The 18,341-nt window shown below is 38.0% G+C and overlaps 1 protein-coding gene across 4 annotated transcripts in view; it reads right to left on the bottom strand.

The window, feature by feature from the left end:
* LOC110045845 (A disintegrin and metalloproteinase with thrombospondin motifs 6-like) overlaps window positions 1-17,436 on the bottom strand; it is a 31,978-nt gene extending 14,542 nt beyond the window's left edge. The window contains exons 1-10 of one of the 4 annotated variants that reach the window (XM_089293481.1): window positions 17,090-17,436; window positions 13,218-13,300; window positions 7,656-7,690; window positions 6,367-6,439; window positions 4,768-5,087; window positions 3,472-3,622; window positions 2,092-2,270; window positions 1,439-1,522; window positions 810-934; window positions 263-276 (exon numbers count right to left, since the gene is read on the bottom strand). In XM_089293481.1, the coding sequence (XP_089149607.1) occupies window positions 263-276; window positions 810-934; window positions 1,439-1,522; window positions 2,092-2,270; window positions 3,472-3,622; window positions 4,768-5,087; window positions 6,367-6,439; window positions 7,656-7,690; window positions 13,218-13,284 (1,048 nt within the window). In that variant the 5' untranslated portion in view covers window positions 13,285-13,300; window positions 17,090-17,436. Of the gene's footprint in view, window positions 1-262; window positions 277-809; window positions 935-1,438; window positions 1,523-2,091; window positions 2,271-3,471; window positions 3,623-4,767; window positions 5,088-6,366; window positions 6,440-7,655; window positions 7,691-8,387; window positions 8,776-11,839; window positions 12,007-13,217; window positions 13,418-17,089 lie in introns of those variants that run through there. The other 3 variants (XM_089293480.1, XM_089293483.1, XM_089293482.1) reach the window with 3 other exon arrangements.
* Between the last annotated feature and the right edge of the window lie 905 nt (window positions 17,437-18,341).

Genomic DNA, 18,341 nt, shown 5'->3' with positions numbered 1-18,341 from the left:
TCTTTGAAGTTTGCAAGGCTTCATGGCGACTTGTAACCACTCGACTATACTAACTCCGCATGTCTATACTGTTTATCAATTTGTCCTTACAAGGAACAAACGAAATGATTGTCAACTGAAATAACACATAACCGCCCGCGATATACATATTTTGCAACTGAAAATGTGAATCATCCAACAGTGCGTTTTCTCTGCATGTGTCCTCATTATATTGAAAGATATATTAGCTACAGCAGCGAAAAACAAGAGTCAGGGTGCTTACCTCCAATAGTACTCCTGGATAATCAGAAAGAGAGAAAGAATGAAAAACATTAAACATTGGTCACTGCAGCCTATGATGCTCTACTCAATTTCTAACATTCAAGGCATACTAACATTTTGTCATAAAATTAATATACTGCGTAGTGAAGGTTTTAAATATGTTCTCAAAGGTCAAAGATTTCCTGGGGGAGAGCTTTCCAAGAATTTGCCTAACTATTTGATGGTCTTTCAATAATTGTCTAAAGTAATCACCATCAACAACACCAACAACAGTAGCAGCAGTAACATCAACAATATTTATCTGCGCTCTTTCTTGCCTGCAATTTATAGTATTGAATACATAGTCACACGGGGTAAATTCAAGTACTGGTCTCCTGGAATACTCATAGAGGCCAGCAGAGCGTCAACCGGACAGTCAGCTGACATAAGTATTAAGTGAAAATTAATTACAGGTCCGCAAGACGGCACAAACTCACACATAAAAAACAGAGACTCTCACAAAGACAGACTAAGACACCAAAAGGTGACCCCTAAGTCGATATACACACCCTGTAATAAGCATGACTTGGTCAGCATGCTGAGGATCAGCGTCGGATGGTGGCATATCGCCCTCTGCCCAGGCTACAACGGCATGCAACCTTTTTCCGTTGTCGTCTTTGTCTGTATAACTGAGCTGTAGAATAAAAATCTTAAAAGGTAAGGTCCGCATTCGAGCCTAGTGGCCCAGCCGCGGTTTCGTAACATCAAACTATACAAGGAATATTTCTTCTCCTCCTTGAATGGGAAACTCGTTCATGGCAGGGTTACTCCTGAGCAATCAATTTGCTGGTATACATTCATATCTGGACATCTGGGTTTAGGGAGGCATTCTTGTAGTTAAATGTCGTGCCCAAGAACACAACACAGTTTCCCCGGCCAGGTCTGGAACTCGGACCACTCGTACCAGAGTCCAGCGAAGTAACTGCTAGAAGGCGACCGCACCTCCTATAGCTGAGGGGCTGGATGTAAAAGTATCACTAAGCTTCAGGGACAATAATGACGCAAGACATTACTGTAATGGTTACTCTATGTCATTTACATTACAAATTTTCCTCTTGTTGCTTTTGCTACGTTTATGGGAATGATATGGTGGTATTGTTCGTAATGAGGTAATGGGAATTATGTTATGAACACTCACACTGGAATGAAGCAAAGCTATCCTCACGACTGATATTGTCAGTTTAATATTCCCAACACTTTCGTCATGGTACAAAGAGTTTACCTGTAAGATTGCATAATAACCGTTAGATCATTCTCATACCACAAAATTACGAATGTATCTTCCTTCGTTACGCTCTAATTTCGCAGCCGTTTTTTCTATATCTCTACTTTCGGTTGTTTTCAACTTTCGGGCGATACAGAAGTTATTTTTAAGTAGATATGGCAATACTATATCATCATGACTGATTTACAGAAAGGAATGAAAAAATAAGATGTATAAAAATGTTGCGTAAGAAAACAGACGAAAAAAAAAGAACAAAAAACACGGATGACAATTCATACATATAAGCGGGGCAATATTAACAAATGTCCTCAAACGTCACTGTCGCCTCGTAGCTTCGCTTCTTGGTATGGCCAGGCAAGCTGTTCATTTTCCGAAAGCCGCGAGAATTTTCCTATAATAAACCAGCCACTTGTTCAAGATGTTTTATGGTAAGAATCCTACGCGAATTACGGAAGAATTGAATTACACGACTTTAGGAAAATCCTTAATCTAAACCGTTTATTAGCCAATCAGAGCACGAAAAATGATATTGGCTCGCTTATTATCGTAATCGTTCGTTCTCTTACTATGTGTGCCAGTGTTAAGAGTAGGTCAGTGGCTTCTTTGTCGTTTTGAAACTTTTGCAGGTACAGGTGGTCAGCAACCAACATAGCCTCTAGGTGTTTATGTGGGGCGGATCTCACTTCCCGAGGGAGGCTTTTTCTTGCTTCTTTTTCCATTGGAGAGCTCCGTTTAGATCGTGTTTCTGTGTAAAGTAATGCAGTAGAATATAGTGCGCTTAAACCATCTTTATATAAGCAGTATAACCAGTTATTACATGGCTGTGTCTCACAAGGACTGGGACTATGGAATTCGGGAATTTGATTGGCTGACATCGACACTGACCGAGGTCCAGCTTTTCTCAACCAGACCGGCATCTTGACCGGTTACATTTTGCGGCGATAAAGTTGCAAACTAAAATCCAAAACTATTGACGTCGACTATTTTCTTTCAAAAATATTAGTTTCATGGAAATGCCAAAAAGCCTAATGAGAAAAAAAAAAGCAAAAAAAAAAAAAAAAAAACAGCAAAGAGGAAGAGCAAATTTTTTTTGTGGCAGATTTAAGTTCATCTCATCTCCGTTGGCAGGCAAAATGTTCAGCTAGTCCAAACCATTTACATAAAAAGAAGCAAATTTTCCTTGTTTGCCATGTAGTAAACATTTTTCTGTATGGGAGAATCTCGACCTGGGTCGTGTGTACAGACGTCGACTGCGTTCGGTCTGTACTCGCGACGTCGGTCAATTGTCTCCCCGTAGAAAACCTGTAATTCGGTTAATAAGAGTTAATAAAATGCGTCACGAATTAAATCAATAGTATACATTCAGTTATTACGTTACTCCAGTAGTATAATTGCTTGTTACCGGCGATTATCTGGACTCGGCAATCACTACCACTGAAATTACCAATTTCAAATTCAACTTTGAGCAACTTCAAGTTAATTTGGGCTTCTCCGACTTCGACGTTTTAATCAGATCTTGCCCCCTAGTAAAACAGTCATTCCCTGAATAAAACTTCATCCGTATATTTTGTTACAACCCGGATATTGTGGAATACATATCTACCCTCTAGTAGTCACACGCAACAACGTTTGCCTTAGACGTCTTTTCTTATAGGGCTTCCCAAACAACGGTCCTAGCCACTAACAAGCACAAACTCTAATATCCTCGGCAAAGTTGCCCCTCTACGAAGGGTACGCTACGGAAGTTGCATCGTAATTACACATATTTTAGTCAAAGGAGCCGGTCCTGATATTTATGGACTGTATTTTCAACTTGTATGGCCCAATTCTCCCAGAGGAGAACTAGAACTATGATTATAATTGTCAGTTTGTTTTGCTCAGTTTAGACTTCTTAAGTTACGTATTCGCGTAATGTCGAAAAAGAGTCAACAAGTATTCTATCTGACCTGAAAGCTGACATTCGTTTCTAACGTCGTCCAAAGAGCGCCGGTAAATAAGATGTGGTCGAGAACCACCAGATAGTCCATGCTGCTTTGCGAGATGGGCGGCCAGTGGTTGCATGAAAAAAGAGCTTCCCATGTAGTTAATCATCCCTTTCTGTAAACAACAGCAAATAAATAAACAAATGAATGAATGAAAGAATAAATAAATGAATAAATAAATAAATGAATGAAGTTGAACAAATAAGTAAATAAATGATTGAATTAATGCGTTAAAATGACAATGGTGCAAAGAAATAAATGTCAAATTTCAAGAACTATTCGGTCTTATGACATTACTTATGCCGTGTTTTCACGAGAGAGGTTTACTACGGTTACTGCTCACCGAGGTTTCGTAATTAAACAGCAGTTATTAGAGAAGCTGTTTACACGGAACTAATTAACTAAAGTAGGCCGCGTACAACGGACGGTTTGAGGTTTTCTCGGAAAGCAAGTGCTGCAATGTTGCACAGAAACTATTGGAAAATTATAAAATTTCTGACTTTACTTCATTGCCGAACGCTGGTCGTTGCAAATTTGCAGGCGGTGATGTCGAGCCAGACTCTCCTTAAATGTACAGCTTTGTAGATGAATAGTGAAAAGAAAATTCTGATATCTCGCTGAGCCTCTTCCCGCAAAAAACCTGAAACGGCATCCGCCGCGGAGCCCGGGCTACGTAACTGTTTACCGTTACTTCCTCTTATTCGGGGCCGCTATGAATTTCTTCTCCATAGACCTCAATTACGATTTTTTTTCTGTCTCTCTTTGTGGTAGGTCTTCTTCTAGTTGCGCCTGCCTGTACACTGCTACTAAGCTATACTGAGCTTCTAACAGAAAGCAACGCTTACGCCACTTGACGATGAAATGGAAACAGCAGTCCGGGATTTCTTTGCCTAAACATGAGTTAATTTAGCTTTTTTGCCCGTTGACTTTAAATCTACTTAAATTAGGAGGAATCTTTATCTATTTTTTTCTTCTTCACGAGCTGAACGCGTGAACACTTGCTGCCAAGATGTCCCAACAACGTCTGCTTTTCCTCGGTTACCGTCGGTTCCTGAGCTAAACCATGCCTGGTGAGGCATTCAACTGTCGACAAACCTAGGTTGGCTTACTTTTGATTTTACCGCCATTTACCGAGGTTTGCTACTGCGTTTACACGATTAAAAATTTCACATCAGTAAAGTTAAAACAAAACCAGGGTAAACATCTCTCGTGAAAACACAGCCAAAATCATTGATCAAAACCTGTCGCAATTACACTCACCAAACCATCGTGATTGCCAATAGCAACCTTTGAATTGGGATCCGAGGTCACGTGTCCATCATACAAGGCGGTATGTGGTGGTTTACTATATTCTGTACTTCCATTCGTATTGACGGTCTGTACTACCATACCGGGTGCTAAGACGTTAGTGCTTTTGGTGAGGTTTAAATGAAGTGACATCCCAAATGCCTCCACGTGGTAGTACCACACATTAGGTTCGTCAGCGTCTCTCTTGCGTCGCGCATGCTTGTGAAGCTTGTAACTGAGAAAGTTGCCAGATTCATCTGCTTGGAATGGGCTTGTGACGTCATATTCTGGAACTACGTGACATCATAAAGTATATTTAGCAGGAAAACATGCCGATAGCAAAATGCCGTTATTATACTGTTTGTTAGAACTTTCAATGGAGCACGAAGCCAGCATAGACGAGTGTTTTTGGCGCTCACATTTTCAGGGTCAGGGCTCCACATCTAATTGATACATCAGATTTCTACGTCGCTTCTCTGCGGTAATCTAATTTATGGAGTTAGGGTCGCGGCATGAATGTAGAAGTGAGTCTAAGCTTAATGACGTTCGCGCCTGAAATGTTTTCACGTACAGGTTTCTTTCTTTCTTTTCTTTTCTTTTTTTTTTTTTTTAAAATTGCCATACAGTAAGGTAACGATCAACTGTTACCAAAAAGGCGAAAAAATTGAGGGGTCACCGCGCTCGTTCTTGAGATAATACGCATTGAAGACTATGTGTTTCTGGAAGCTTTCGTGATTCAAAAACGATCTTAGCTTACAACTATCAGCAGTAAAAGAAGTTACGTTAATGAAATTTATATCAGGTAAACGTACTCAGTTTAACGCAACTAAGTCTATTAAGTAAACTTCTGCAGCTGATGTCGTTCCTTGAGATAGGAAAAAAAAAAAACATTTTTGATCTTACCCGTCTACTACGAAGAAAACCTGTGTCACACGAGCGCAGAATGTGCATATTTTTTCTGGTATTTGGTTAAAATGAAGAAAATCAGTATTGAAATTGATCTATGAAAGGAAAAGACGTGGCCACTGACCATTTAATAGAGTAAACTGCAGTTGAAGTTAACGCAACCGATACCAAGCCCTATGCTTGTTTATATTCCTTCCTCAGCTCGCACGCTTGATGTATGGTGTGGCGTGACGTTCTGACATGAATTTCGAGCTCAGTAAGGATTGGCAGAAATGGGTGCAAACGTCCTTAACCAGGCCTTAGGAGGAAAAACACACACACGGGATACCCGACGTATGTGGTAACTATGATACAGTCAGTTCTGGTTATGACCGCCAAAATCATGCACGCGTTTTCCTCCTTTTCTGATAACCATGAGTACTAAAACCGCGAGTTATGAAAGTGATAGACTGCGTAGTTAGCGGTTTAGCTCGCGGAGTATTAGACCCCGCGAAAACGAGCGGCGAAGCTGCAAGCCAGGCTCCTCGCGGCATCGCCGCTTTCGCCGCTTGCTCGCGCGCTCTACCTCAACTAAACCGCCGGTCACGCAGGCTGTGAAACTGAGGATAAATACCATAAAATTAATCTCTCCGGTCAGAAGAAGACAAGTTTTAATACAATTTTTACCTTGTTCGTGTGTGTCTACTCCAAAGTACTTTTGTATTTCCCTCTTTGTCATATGGTGATGTATTTTCAAGTGCTAAAATTAAGAGAAAAAAAATGCTCGATCTGAGAATTTGATTACAGTTTTTTTTTAAATTTTTAACCATGCTTTTACCGTCTCGAGGTCATCTATTATCCCTTGAAAATCTAGAACTATATAAAACGCACCAAATTTTTTTGAGCATCTCGGTCCAACTACCGAAGGTTTCATTACGTAAATCGTAAATAATGAGCGCTACATTATGACATGATCTACTCAGGATTACGTGCTTCGTAAGTTGCAGGAGACGAGAATTCCTGTACGACTTGTCGGACTCTGTAAACAATGTTTATGGTTTTAAAATATTTTTATTGTATCAGTTGTTAAGTGCGATGTAAAACCTTATCGGAAGGCCTTAATTGCAGTGGTACCTACCATATAGGCATATTTCGTACTGGAGGGTACGGGCTTTACGTTGAGGGAAGAAAGGGATCATAAGAAAGCCATTGTACTAATATTAGATAATGCGGTCAAAAGTTGACGTCAGTTTGAAATCAGCTTGGGAAATTCTGATTCTTGCCTTGAAATCGTATGTTCTAAACATGCATATAGCGCCAGGAATTCAAACACTGTTTTCGCAGAATTTTTATATTAGCCCAATATTGGCTTGAACTTCGAGAAGGAAATCTTTGGAGACATGGTAAGGATCGGTTTGGACACCTCAACCCATAATTTCAGGGAGAACTTAACATAATTCTGTAGCTTACCGAGTTAAATTTTCGTGTTTAAATAAAGATTGATTGATTGACTGATTGATCGATTGATTGATTGAAATGAATTAAATTTGGCGGGAACTTTAGTAGACCGACTTTGAAGGAGCAGGATGACATAAGGGTTATGACTAGTAAATCTCTCTTAGCGTTACAGTTAATCACAAGATCACTGAAGCCAGATATCGTTTAATTGTTGTCTTGGATACATTTCACTAATTCCGCACGTGCCTTGTTTGACATCAGCTAAACTAAATTCCAGAGAATGAAACAATTTGGCTTTTATTGTTTACTCTTTCAAAGTTAAAATTGAATTAATACAGATCTTTAGAGCTAGAAGTGGGGTACATTGCATGGAAAGGAAGCGAATAAATAGATTTCTACCTTAGTTTTGTTTATGCAAAAATATGAAAAGCTCGAAACTTTAATTGAGCCAGTGTTTATACTGGAAGGGAACCTAGACATTTTTTTTTTTTTTTATTACAAACAAATCTCATACATACCTCATTTTTCCCGGCTTGCGCTAACTTGAATCCTTCTGGACATGAAAGAATAAAGGAAAAAATAATAATAACTTACTGACTCAGTCACTCGTGCATTCTTTGCACTTATTCCCTACTTCTATGGCTATGTGTAAATGCTTAGGAAAATGCTTTGTTGATGACTCTTAATCTGGTGCATAACATCCTTCATCAGAAACTAAAATCCACGACAAAAATCCTTGGCACACCTGGATCAGATAGCGCGAAGATGGTCGACAAGGTGTTTAATTTTGGGGACAATACCTAATGACATCATTAGAATAGGGAACCCCCTTCGCCCGCGACAATGTTGTAAACGGGCAATGACGATTTCATCACGATAAACAACACTGAACTGGGGAGAAGGGGACGAACTGATAAATTTCCCTGACAGATACTGCAAAAGTGGGAAGGTGTGCCAAAACGTTTGTCGGAGATCGATCGCAGTTTAAAAACGCTACGAGTGTAAGTTACAGTGAATTAGCTGTACTATCAATAGACGATTCTGTGTTTTGCTAAAAGAACAGTTGAAGCAAAGTTAATTAAACAGCAGTTTTATATGTTTTCTTTTATCATTTCAAATGCAGCTGAAAACAATTATTTTAAGTCCAAGAAACTTTGAACATAATCTGTAACAGTTGACCCATTAATTATGAATTACTGGAAGACTAGGTATAATGAAAATAATTTTAAATGTGTCATGCAGTACCTTACCACTAAAAACACTCCAAGCCATGAAGATTCCAAGCAAAGTGCTCAAGGAACGAGTTGCAATCATTTTCACGACAAACTTTGCGAGCCGTGCGTACACGAAACGTTCCTAACTAAAATTCGCGCGCACTTTGGCGGGGTTTTTATGATGTCCTATGAGCCCGCGCAACGATTAATGGAGTTAAGACTGGATCGTGACCGACCTTGACATTAATTGACCGGTGATGGAATTCACGCAAGCTGGGATCTGTTAAATTTCAAATACAGTTAACCTCTAAGAGTAACAATAATAACAACCCACTTTGACATATTGTCACTCCTTTCATAGCTACGGAAAGGTCACGTTTTGCTTCATAACAATGTAAGATTTACAAACAAAAGGGGAGAGAGCATTGACAGCAATTACACGGAAGATTAAGTAAGCTATGACGCCACTCTTCACAGCTGGCTGTGTTATTCTGCTCTCAGATCAGAGGCACTTTCGCGTTTTTCAATTTCCCTTTCGTGTGTAGATCGTTACGTGGTCTCGTCTGTCACCGAGACATCATTTTAACTACGTATTTCCTTTGTATTCCAGTTGCGTGTTACTTCACGGAACTTCTGTAATGTAGCTTTTTAGACGTCAAATCTGATTAATTATTGACATAAAGCAGAGGGTAATTTAGCCCTTATCCGAAAGTGATAAAAGATACACAAAGCTAACTATAGATGCCTTTAGATTTTGCGATTACGGATTATATTTTAGCCCTAGGAAGTTATCAAACATTGAGCCGTCTCGATTGACCCTGCATTTGAACTTTCGGCCCTATATATATATATGGGGATATTTGGCACGTGACTTGATCTACCCAAGTTCACGTGACAAATAGATTCCCGCCATATTCAATTGAGAAAGACGCTGTGACAGGGTCTATTAAAAGCTTGTGATTGCTTAACACATTGAGTCTGCTTCGGTATCTCGTTTCTCATTGTATGTCTACTACAGAGTTACAGTTTCATTTTGACTCGAGCTTCTCTAACAGGGCTTGCAACGTGTTTTAAGTTATTCTTGCCTTTTTTCAGTGATAATTAACAATTATTCGGCAAAGGCGAAGTGAACATTGGTGAATATTCACCGAGACGAAGTCGAAGCTTACATGTACATCGATTGTCAATCAATTTGGTCATCGAGTTCGGCGGCAAAACAAACGAGCGAAACACTACGAAAAATAAATTCATCCGGTACCTTTGTTTTATCGTTGTTGACTTCATTCACAGCCGTCATCATCACCTAACAAAAGCCCTCTGAGAGGACATGTGATAGTGAATAACCATAGTGGAACAAAACAGAAGTCGCGGAGTTTTAGTTTTATTGCAAAATATTTGTTTTCAAATTTAAATGCTTAACACGAATGCTCGATGCGAGGATGGGAAGGCCAGGACGGGAACGGCAGTGGACGCGGGAAACTTTCGCTAGTCCCGTCGTGTCGCTAAACACAAGATGTTTTTGTTTTCGTATAGGACGGCGATGTGAATTATTCGACCTACATAAAAGCTTTTCCCAAAACCAATGACATCCTTGAGAGATGGTAGACATCGTATCCTATTAAGCTTAAGCGAAATTAAATTATCTTTACATAATGCAAACATTCCAGGGGCACCCAACGGATCGTTTCGGTAAATTATCTGTTCGGAAGGCCTTTAATCCCCTCTGATTTTCTTGAGAGAATTGGCACCTCGAACTTTCGTGATATGAGAAATTTAATGTCTGTTGTTTTCGGACTGTTGAAAATGTCGTTTTGGGTACCGAAAAAAGGTCAGCTATCATTTTCGGAAAGGCGATAAGACCTAAGGTTTTCGGGAAATGGACAAAAAAGCCCTAATAAATTCGAGAATACTCAAGTTCCCCTAGAATATCCGAACAGATAAAATTTTTTTAGTGCAACCTAAAATTAACCTACAGAGCTTTAAAAGTACTCCAGATAGCCTAAAACAGCGTCTAACAGCATTCGAGAGAAAACGGTCGTTGGGTGCCCCTGACATTCCTGATCTGTCAGTATTTTAATAATAAAGAATCTCGAATTTCCGTATGAAGAGATCTGATCGACCTGGTTCAGATGACGTTTTCCCAGCAGAGCGTTTTATAATCCTATGGAGGAATCCTGACTTAAGGTGAATATTTCAATTTCCATTTGCATTAAGACAAAGATTTATAATGAAACAAACATTTACATCTAATTCCGGGTAGTAGGAGAGGGCATGTACTAAAACCCGAAACAACGAAACGAAACGACCGAAACTAAACCACCGAAACGAGCGAAACGAGCGACACGAAAACAACGAAACGACCGAAACGACCGAAACGAGTAAAATAAGAAGTAAATAAATGAATAAGTTAAAAAAAAAAAAAAAAAAACAGCCTTGATCTCTGCCTCGTTGCTATGGCAGCCTGATCTCGTACCTAGATCCACATGTGTGACATCGTTACATCTCAAACCTGAAAGATGAATGAGCGCAAGGGTGTCGACGACGACCACGAAGACATCGAGGAAAAGGTGAGTATTTTTCAAATTTTGAATGGCATTCTAGCTAAAATTTAATTTCAAAGAAAGGTTTCCTGGTCGTATCGTGGATTCTTAGGCGGTGGCGAATCGACAACGCCGAGCCCAAGATGTACGGAAACACCATCTCAAGAGTATCCGTGAAGCTGAGCGCCTAATAAGGAATTACTTTGAGAACTGCAGGAGTCACGAAGGCCTGACGTTAATATGATTAAGTGAAGTCGCCCTCGTTTTTCTGTAGAGATATATATTAAAGAAAGTCCTGGTTAGCACGAAGAATGCTGCAAAGTCGTTCTCGAAAAGACCATTCGATTCGCCACCGTCTAAGAATCCACGATACGACCAGAAAACTTTTCTTTGAATTTAGATTTCTTGTTTTAGCTAGAATACCATTCAGAATGTGAGAATACCCACCTTTTTCTCGATGTCTTCCTGCTCGACACGCTTGCGCTCATCCACCTTTCAGGTTTGTGATGTCACGATGTGACACATGTGGCTTAAGAGCAGGATCTGGGTACGAGATCCGGCTGCCATAGTAACGTGCTAGAGATCAAGGCTTTTTTTAAACTTTTTAAATTTATTTACGTACTATTTTACTCGTTTCGGTCGTTTCGCTTGTTTCGATGGTTTCGTTTCGGTCGTTTCGTTCGTTTCGTTTCGGTCGTTTCGTTTCGTTGTTTCGGGTTTTAGTACATGCCGTACGAGAGAATGAAATAAACATCAATTTGAGAATGTGCATTTATTTACACGATGGATACTTTCAAGGCACGTAACAATCATATTTCCAGTCAAAACCTTTCGGAAACCTGCAAGATTCTTTGAGAAAAATACCTTGGCACATTCGGTGAAAGCTTTGCCTGGTTACATGAGAAAGAAAGAAAAATAGAAATATGAGAAAACATTGCGGCTACTCACCTGATTATCCAAACAATGTCTCGTCAACTCGAAGAGCGTGGGAAAACGAGTCTGCAATGTCCTTCGTGCGGTCAGCGGTTAGGGATCGTAGGCAGTCGTTATGCTCCGTAACGCTATGTTTCTACTTGTAAATTCGCAATTTTTTCACTCCAATTTTAAGCAGTAAAAGAAGTTATTTTCATCAAAACTCGCGTTTTGAGGGTGAAAGTCGATCAAAAGAACTTGAGCAAATCTCGAGGTATTTTCGGCCTTGCTTCGTGACATCCGGATAGTCACGGACTATCTTACGTACTTACTTACTAACGAACATGATGACGTATTGGTGAATTTCTAGAAGCCAGTAACCGCAAAAATGAGTAGCTTTCAGTTTGAAGAAAAATAAATTTCGGTCAATCCATCTGACTTGCTGGCGATCGACGCAACCACTGCATTTACGATTCTTAACTGAAAGCCTTGAATACGAGTTCTTGAAGAGATATTTGGTCCAGGGGCGACAGCAGTCATTTTGAAAATTCTCCATCCTTTCAAATATCCTGGACTTGGAGTGATGTCTTTCGAATAAATGAAAACTTCATTTGGCAACTGTCCGTCAAGTTTACTTGCCGAGATGGCAAAGATGGCGAGCTTAGTAACCAAGCTCTAGCGAGGTGAATATAGCGTCATATGATGAACTTTTCGACCAGTCAGAATGTTCCATTCTTATATTCACCTCTGGAAAATATACTTTTTCATGATATCACGTCACAGCCAATCCCTATTTGATCTTTTCCTTCAATTTCCTATATTTATTCATTTTTTGTTACTGTAACTGAACCTCGTAGTGCTCAGGATCAAATTTGACAAGCAATCTGCAAACCGTGCCCCAGCTGAACAAATTATATCCTATCTCTCTTGCCATACATGTAAATTATATGCAGTTTTTCTTGTCTATATCCCAACATAGTGACATTAATGTTAACTTTATCAATGATTTTTTTTCAAACATATTTAACTTTGCAGACTGCAGATTTCCACTATAAGGTTAAAATAAAATTTTAAAGATGAGCCTCTGAGTGCTTGTAGAATACATTATACTAGTGTAACCCTAAGTTGGATAACAAATATCTTATTACACTGTGTACCGCACCACTGTGAGTGTTTTAACTCAGTTTTTGGCTAATGTACACCTTGACCCTATGCACAGACTGTTCAGTCATTAAAATAAAAATATATCGCCATAAAACACGCAAAACATTCTAGTAAGATATATTTTCGAGTTTTTCGATGATTATTCCTGTGGTAATACATTTTGGTAATACACTTTGACGTTTTATTATTTTTTATGGTAACTGTTTACAACAAAAACTACTTAACACAGGTATTGGTTTATTGGACTTACCAGTCACAGCAGCACACAGCAGGAAACACAAGATCAATTGTTTTGCAAAATTCCAAGCAATGAACATCTCAGTCAAATGAAACCTTACGGAAACAAAATAAACGATTTGAGAGTAAAAAACAAGACCTTGCAGGCCAACATCCAGAGACATCAATTCTCGGTCACTTGAGCAAAAAAAAAAAAAAAAAAAAAAAAAAAAAACCGACGTAGATAAATAAATAGATAAAAAGTATCATATGGAAAAGAGAAATTTTCTCTTACTTAACTTTCAGGCAATTTCGCAAATATCTCGCACGGTTTAGCCGGTGCAAATATTATCGATGAGTCAGAGGTGTCCTACTAAAGTAAGGTATCTCAGCAAGCTACCTCTGACTCATTGATGATGTCTACTTGTCAAAAGAGAAGCGGAGAACAAAAGAAAACTCAACAACAATAAGGATAATTAAAAGGCGCAGAGGATGGGCAGGAAGAAAATTAAAGGACCACGTACACGCAATCTTATTGTTATCATGTCGCTAAACGGAAGAAAAGATAAAAACAATCTTGTGGCTTCATTAAATAAACAAAGTGCGCAAAATTCATTCAGCAACTTCTGTTAAGAGTTTCAGACGTGAATACACAATTTAAATGATGTAATTTGACGGGTTACATTAACCCATTTTCATACAAAAACTACAACATAATGCAGGGTTTTATTCGTTGAATGATGAACTATGCGATGAATAGGGACATCCTTTTTTGGAATATTGCCCACAAAGATAAATTTCAGATGGAGGCTTTTTTCTCTTCACCCCATTTTCAGATTATACAGTTCACCTTATGATTAATAGCATTGTTGTCAAATGGTACTATGAATTGAACAAAGCTGCTAAAGAACCTTTTTTTTTCCCAAAATGTAAGTGAACCTCCAGCTTCGTTAATCACATCTAAGGACCAAATTGAACACTGAAGATGATTCGAAGTGATAACAAGATTACTTTTGGCTAAATAGTCTATGCTAAGGTTCCGGTGTTGGACGTTTTCACACCAGCTGTAGCTAACAATAAGAATGATTTTATTTAAAAAAATAAAAGGAAATAGAAAAGTAAACAATGCAAAAAAAAAAAAAAAAAAAAAAAAAAATTAAAAAGACTTTGAGGGATAAGCCAAAAGCCACTTTACGACATGACAGTATGTACGAGCTGACCTCGAGTTTTGTTACCAATATTTGACCGATCCATTTACTGACGTAATATCGGTGTGACATTTGTCTACAATTTCGAAGCAAATACTCGTCCTACACGCAAATGGATCACAGAGGTTTCCTTGGGTAAATACATGAAATGAACAACGCTCTAATTGTTTCTGCTTGCGATATGGAAATTTACAACTGATGTCATAACCTGTCAATTCAAGCTCAGATAAGATCAGCGGTAATATCTCTTTTGTTACACGAGTCTTTTAACTTATAACGTTGAGGTGCTTCCTTGAAAGAAACGCCAGTCAAAAGAGTAACTGATCTAAATTCACTATAGAAAAAACCTCTTGCCTTGTACCACAATTCAATGAAGCTTTTATAAAGAGTTTGATTTCTAATTTCATTCCTAGTGAACCGCTCGCCGGCTTTTTCTTCGTCAGGTCTCCCTTAATTATGTTGTTGTCAGGAAAGTAGAATAGGTGGATAAAACGGTGTCATATTACTGTCAACACATCTTATATCCTCTATTGATGCTTTGTTAAAAGAGAACTGTTTTTCTTCCAAGTGACGCAAAATGCACTTTTAAAATGAAGTCTGTTATTGTTTAGCATAGTGCTGGTGCGGGACAGTGCAATTTTTTAGTACATTTGATTTATACTCTGTTGCTGTTTTGTTAACAGAATCCTAAGGTGTATGCAAAAGGTTCATTTAAATGTAGTCGACTGACTCTTAGCGTATACTTTTTAATTCCACTCAGCTCGATTAGCTTTAAAGTTATTCTGGGTGAATTTATCTAATGTTCTGTTTCAATTATCTTTTTTTTTTGTAACTAAGAGTTTTTCTATTTTGTTAATAAAGTGTGTACTGTCTGGCACAGCGCTGATACAGAACCATGCAATGTTGACTTAAAACAAAACAACAACAACACAGCAGTACTTCTCAGTAAAAAATGAAAATTGATAAATCAAAATCGTTCGTGGTGACGTACGCTCAAGCCATTTGGTCCCCTCTTCTACAAGGAAATCTTATAGAACTTCTTCAATTAAAAACATCTGTTATCTATTTTGTTTGCTCGTCCAAGATACTTAGAGGAAGTCTTAATAACGCCCACAGAACCTAGCTTTTAAAAGAATACATATTGTGAAGTCTTGTTGGAAGGAAACCTTTCATTTTGGACAAACATATAACAGCGCGTTGCTGCGGTAAAAGCTTTAAATTTTGCAGACGAGTAAAAAATATTGAGAAATCTAAAGCTTCAGTGAGTTGGATTATATAGGCAATCAAAATGTAGGTATCGCGAGCGATTTAAAAATAAAATTGAACTATACATTTCGTACTAAGGACTGACAACACGAGTAACAGTCTTTACATGCCAATACTTAAGTGGTTTTAAATTTCTCAACAGCAATTGGCTGCAACTATAATTAGTATCCAACCCTTTTTACGACAGAGAGACAGATATCGATAGAGATACGACAAAATAGTCATCCCTTGACTGTATCGCGTCGCATTATTTCAAACTATACCCAATAGAAACTGCAAGAAATGGTGTCATGTTTGCCGAGAGTCATAAAATGGGTTGGACTTCTTTTCAGGAATTGCTTTTAATTAAAGTGTGTGCTTTACCTTTCCGTGAAAAATTCAATGAGACTATGACGCATTTCTAAGTACTTTTGTACAAAACACACAAAACCAGCTTTGAGTCTGACTCAAAGCATTTTTTTCTTGCTGTGCCGCTGCGCGTTTTGGTAGCACAAAATCTAGCTAATGTATTTTTCTTTTTTTCATTTTAATTGTTTTCTCGATCCTTTTGTTTGAAGAGCAGCTGCTGTACATTCAGACAAACGTCAGTTGTCTTCAAACCGATCCAACTTGTTACTGTTAGTGTCATTGTTTCACTGTCAGAAATAGCCCCTAAAACCTTGACAATTTCCAAAGTACCAAAATACAAAGGAAGCCCAAAATGTCTTTTTTTTTTCAGAATAGTAAAAAAAAAAAAAAAAAAAAGAAAAAGAAAAAAGAAATACACGACACTACATGAAAACTTCTCCGGTAGTGTTCATTTGAATGATCACACACTAGGGTCTAATCCACAGGCTTAAAAGTTAGAACTTAACAACCTAGCTTGTACCGCATAATAAACAGTACCACATGAAAGCAGCACTTAACTCGTAGCTTTCATTTGAATGGTCACATGCAATATTTTAATCCACAGATAAATACTGCGTTAGAATCAAATAAACTAAGGTTGGTACTTAAGATGAAGCTAATCCTACAACTGATGAATATCATAAATTAATGTTATCGTTTTCTTTTCTGATATATTTTGGGGTTTTTTCTGATGTATGTCAAAATGATAATATTGATAAAGGAAAATTTCGGCATAACTTATTATTTTTAAATTGAAACTTTTTTTTCATCTTGAGTTACTGCATCGCTTGCTGAACACTTCGCTGTGAGATTTAGTTACTTTCACAAAATAAGCGAATAAAATTTTATTTAACATCAAAGAACCAAAAATTGGTTAGATTGCCATTATTAATCTTTTAGTATCTTCTACTAAACCGTTTTGAGCAAGGTTTTTAAAGGCATGGTTTGAAGTTTTAAATTGTAAGGGTTTTGAAGTTTTAAATTGTGACAACTGAATCTTACTTCTACTCTGATAAGTGAAGAGGACATACTTTAACGGACTTACCTTAACAGACCGCTTCTAAAGCAGTTGTCAAACCGTACGTGCTTTAAGTTGTTTGTACTGTAGTTTTGAAAATGAACGTCGGCTTACAGCCAAGACCTTTTTTTGTGATAAGATATTTCCTTTTTTGTCACAGATTTAAAAATCCAGTCACGTTGTGTCATTCGGTGTCGAACAATGATAGGAAACGGATGTTTGGCTGTTTAACCTACAAACAAGGCAATGTCTTAACGCTCAAATTTAAAGAGCAGACGTTTTAGGACGATATGAGCTGGTAAAACCAAGAAGGATTAACTCAAAGTACCCCCTCTTTGATGCGAAAACACTAAATATCGTTCAAATATTCGTTTAATGCTCATTATATCGTACTTCATTGTCTGTAAAGCTTCAGTGTTTTTGTCGCAATGTATTTCAATAGAAGTGTTAATGACTTTTCAAGAGCCAAGGTTATTGTTGACATTTTTTAAACAGGTTTCTAGCTAGATCGCTAGACATCTATTAAACTAACATGTTTTTATGTCAAGTGAACAAAGCAGTGACTTGTGAAGTGGTAAAAAAATTTCTGAAAAAGAGAGTTATGTAGGATGGTGCCATTGTAAAAGGTAGGATAAGTTGTGTGTTGGCGTCAAAATCATCACTGGGAATTTTATGATGTTGTTTCTTTTTTCCATAGAGATTAGTTTATTATGTTTATCTTTTGCTAATTTGTCTTGCAATCCCTTCCATTGTTCGATATCGCTTAAAGGAAACTAGCCCACGAGGCCGGAAAAATTGAAAAAAGCTTAAATCTTCAAAATAATGATTTACTACATTGTTCTATTTTTACCGCAGTGTTTGAGAATGTATCCCTCTTTTGCTGGCTGGTTCAATTCACCAATGCAACGTTCTACTAAAGCTAAATCAAGCTTTTAGAGAGATAATCCTCTTCCCCTGGTAAAAGTGGGTCGGTTGGTCAGACCAAAAAACAACCAAACAAAACAAAACAAACAATTAAACAGGCAAACAGAAAAGAAGTGTTGTAGTCTTACATAACACTGAGAAAACGAAGACTCAAAAAGGCGTTTGATATAGTTACGAGGTTGATTTACATGTCAAAGTCACTCAAGAGTGTATTGTGAAGAATGCGATAAAGTACAGCAGACAATAAATCAGGGTATTTTCCCGTTTGAAATTATTACTTTCCAGTGTTCAAACCTTGGGTCGATGGCACGATGAGTACGAACCATTCTGGGCCTTCCATTGAAACAAAATCTTC

The sequence above is a fragment of the Orbicella faveolata genome, unplaced genomic scaffold (genome assembly GCF_042242905.1).
Source record: "Orbicella faveolata isolate gen_17 unplaced genomic scaffold, um_ofav_v1 contig_25, whole genome shotgun sequence".
Lineage (NCBI taxonomy): Eukaryota > Metazoa > Cnidaria > Anthozoa > Scleractinia > Merulinidae > Orbicella > Orbicella faveolata.
Note: the sequence above shows the minus strand (reverse complement) of the source record. Positions and strands in the feature narration are given on the sequence as shown.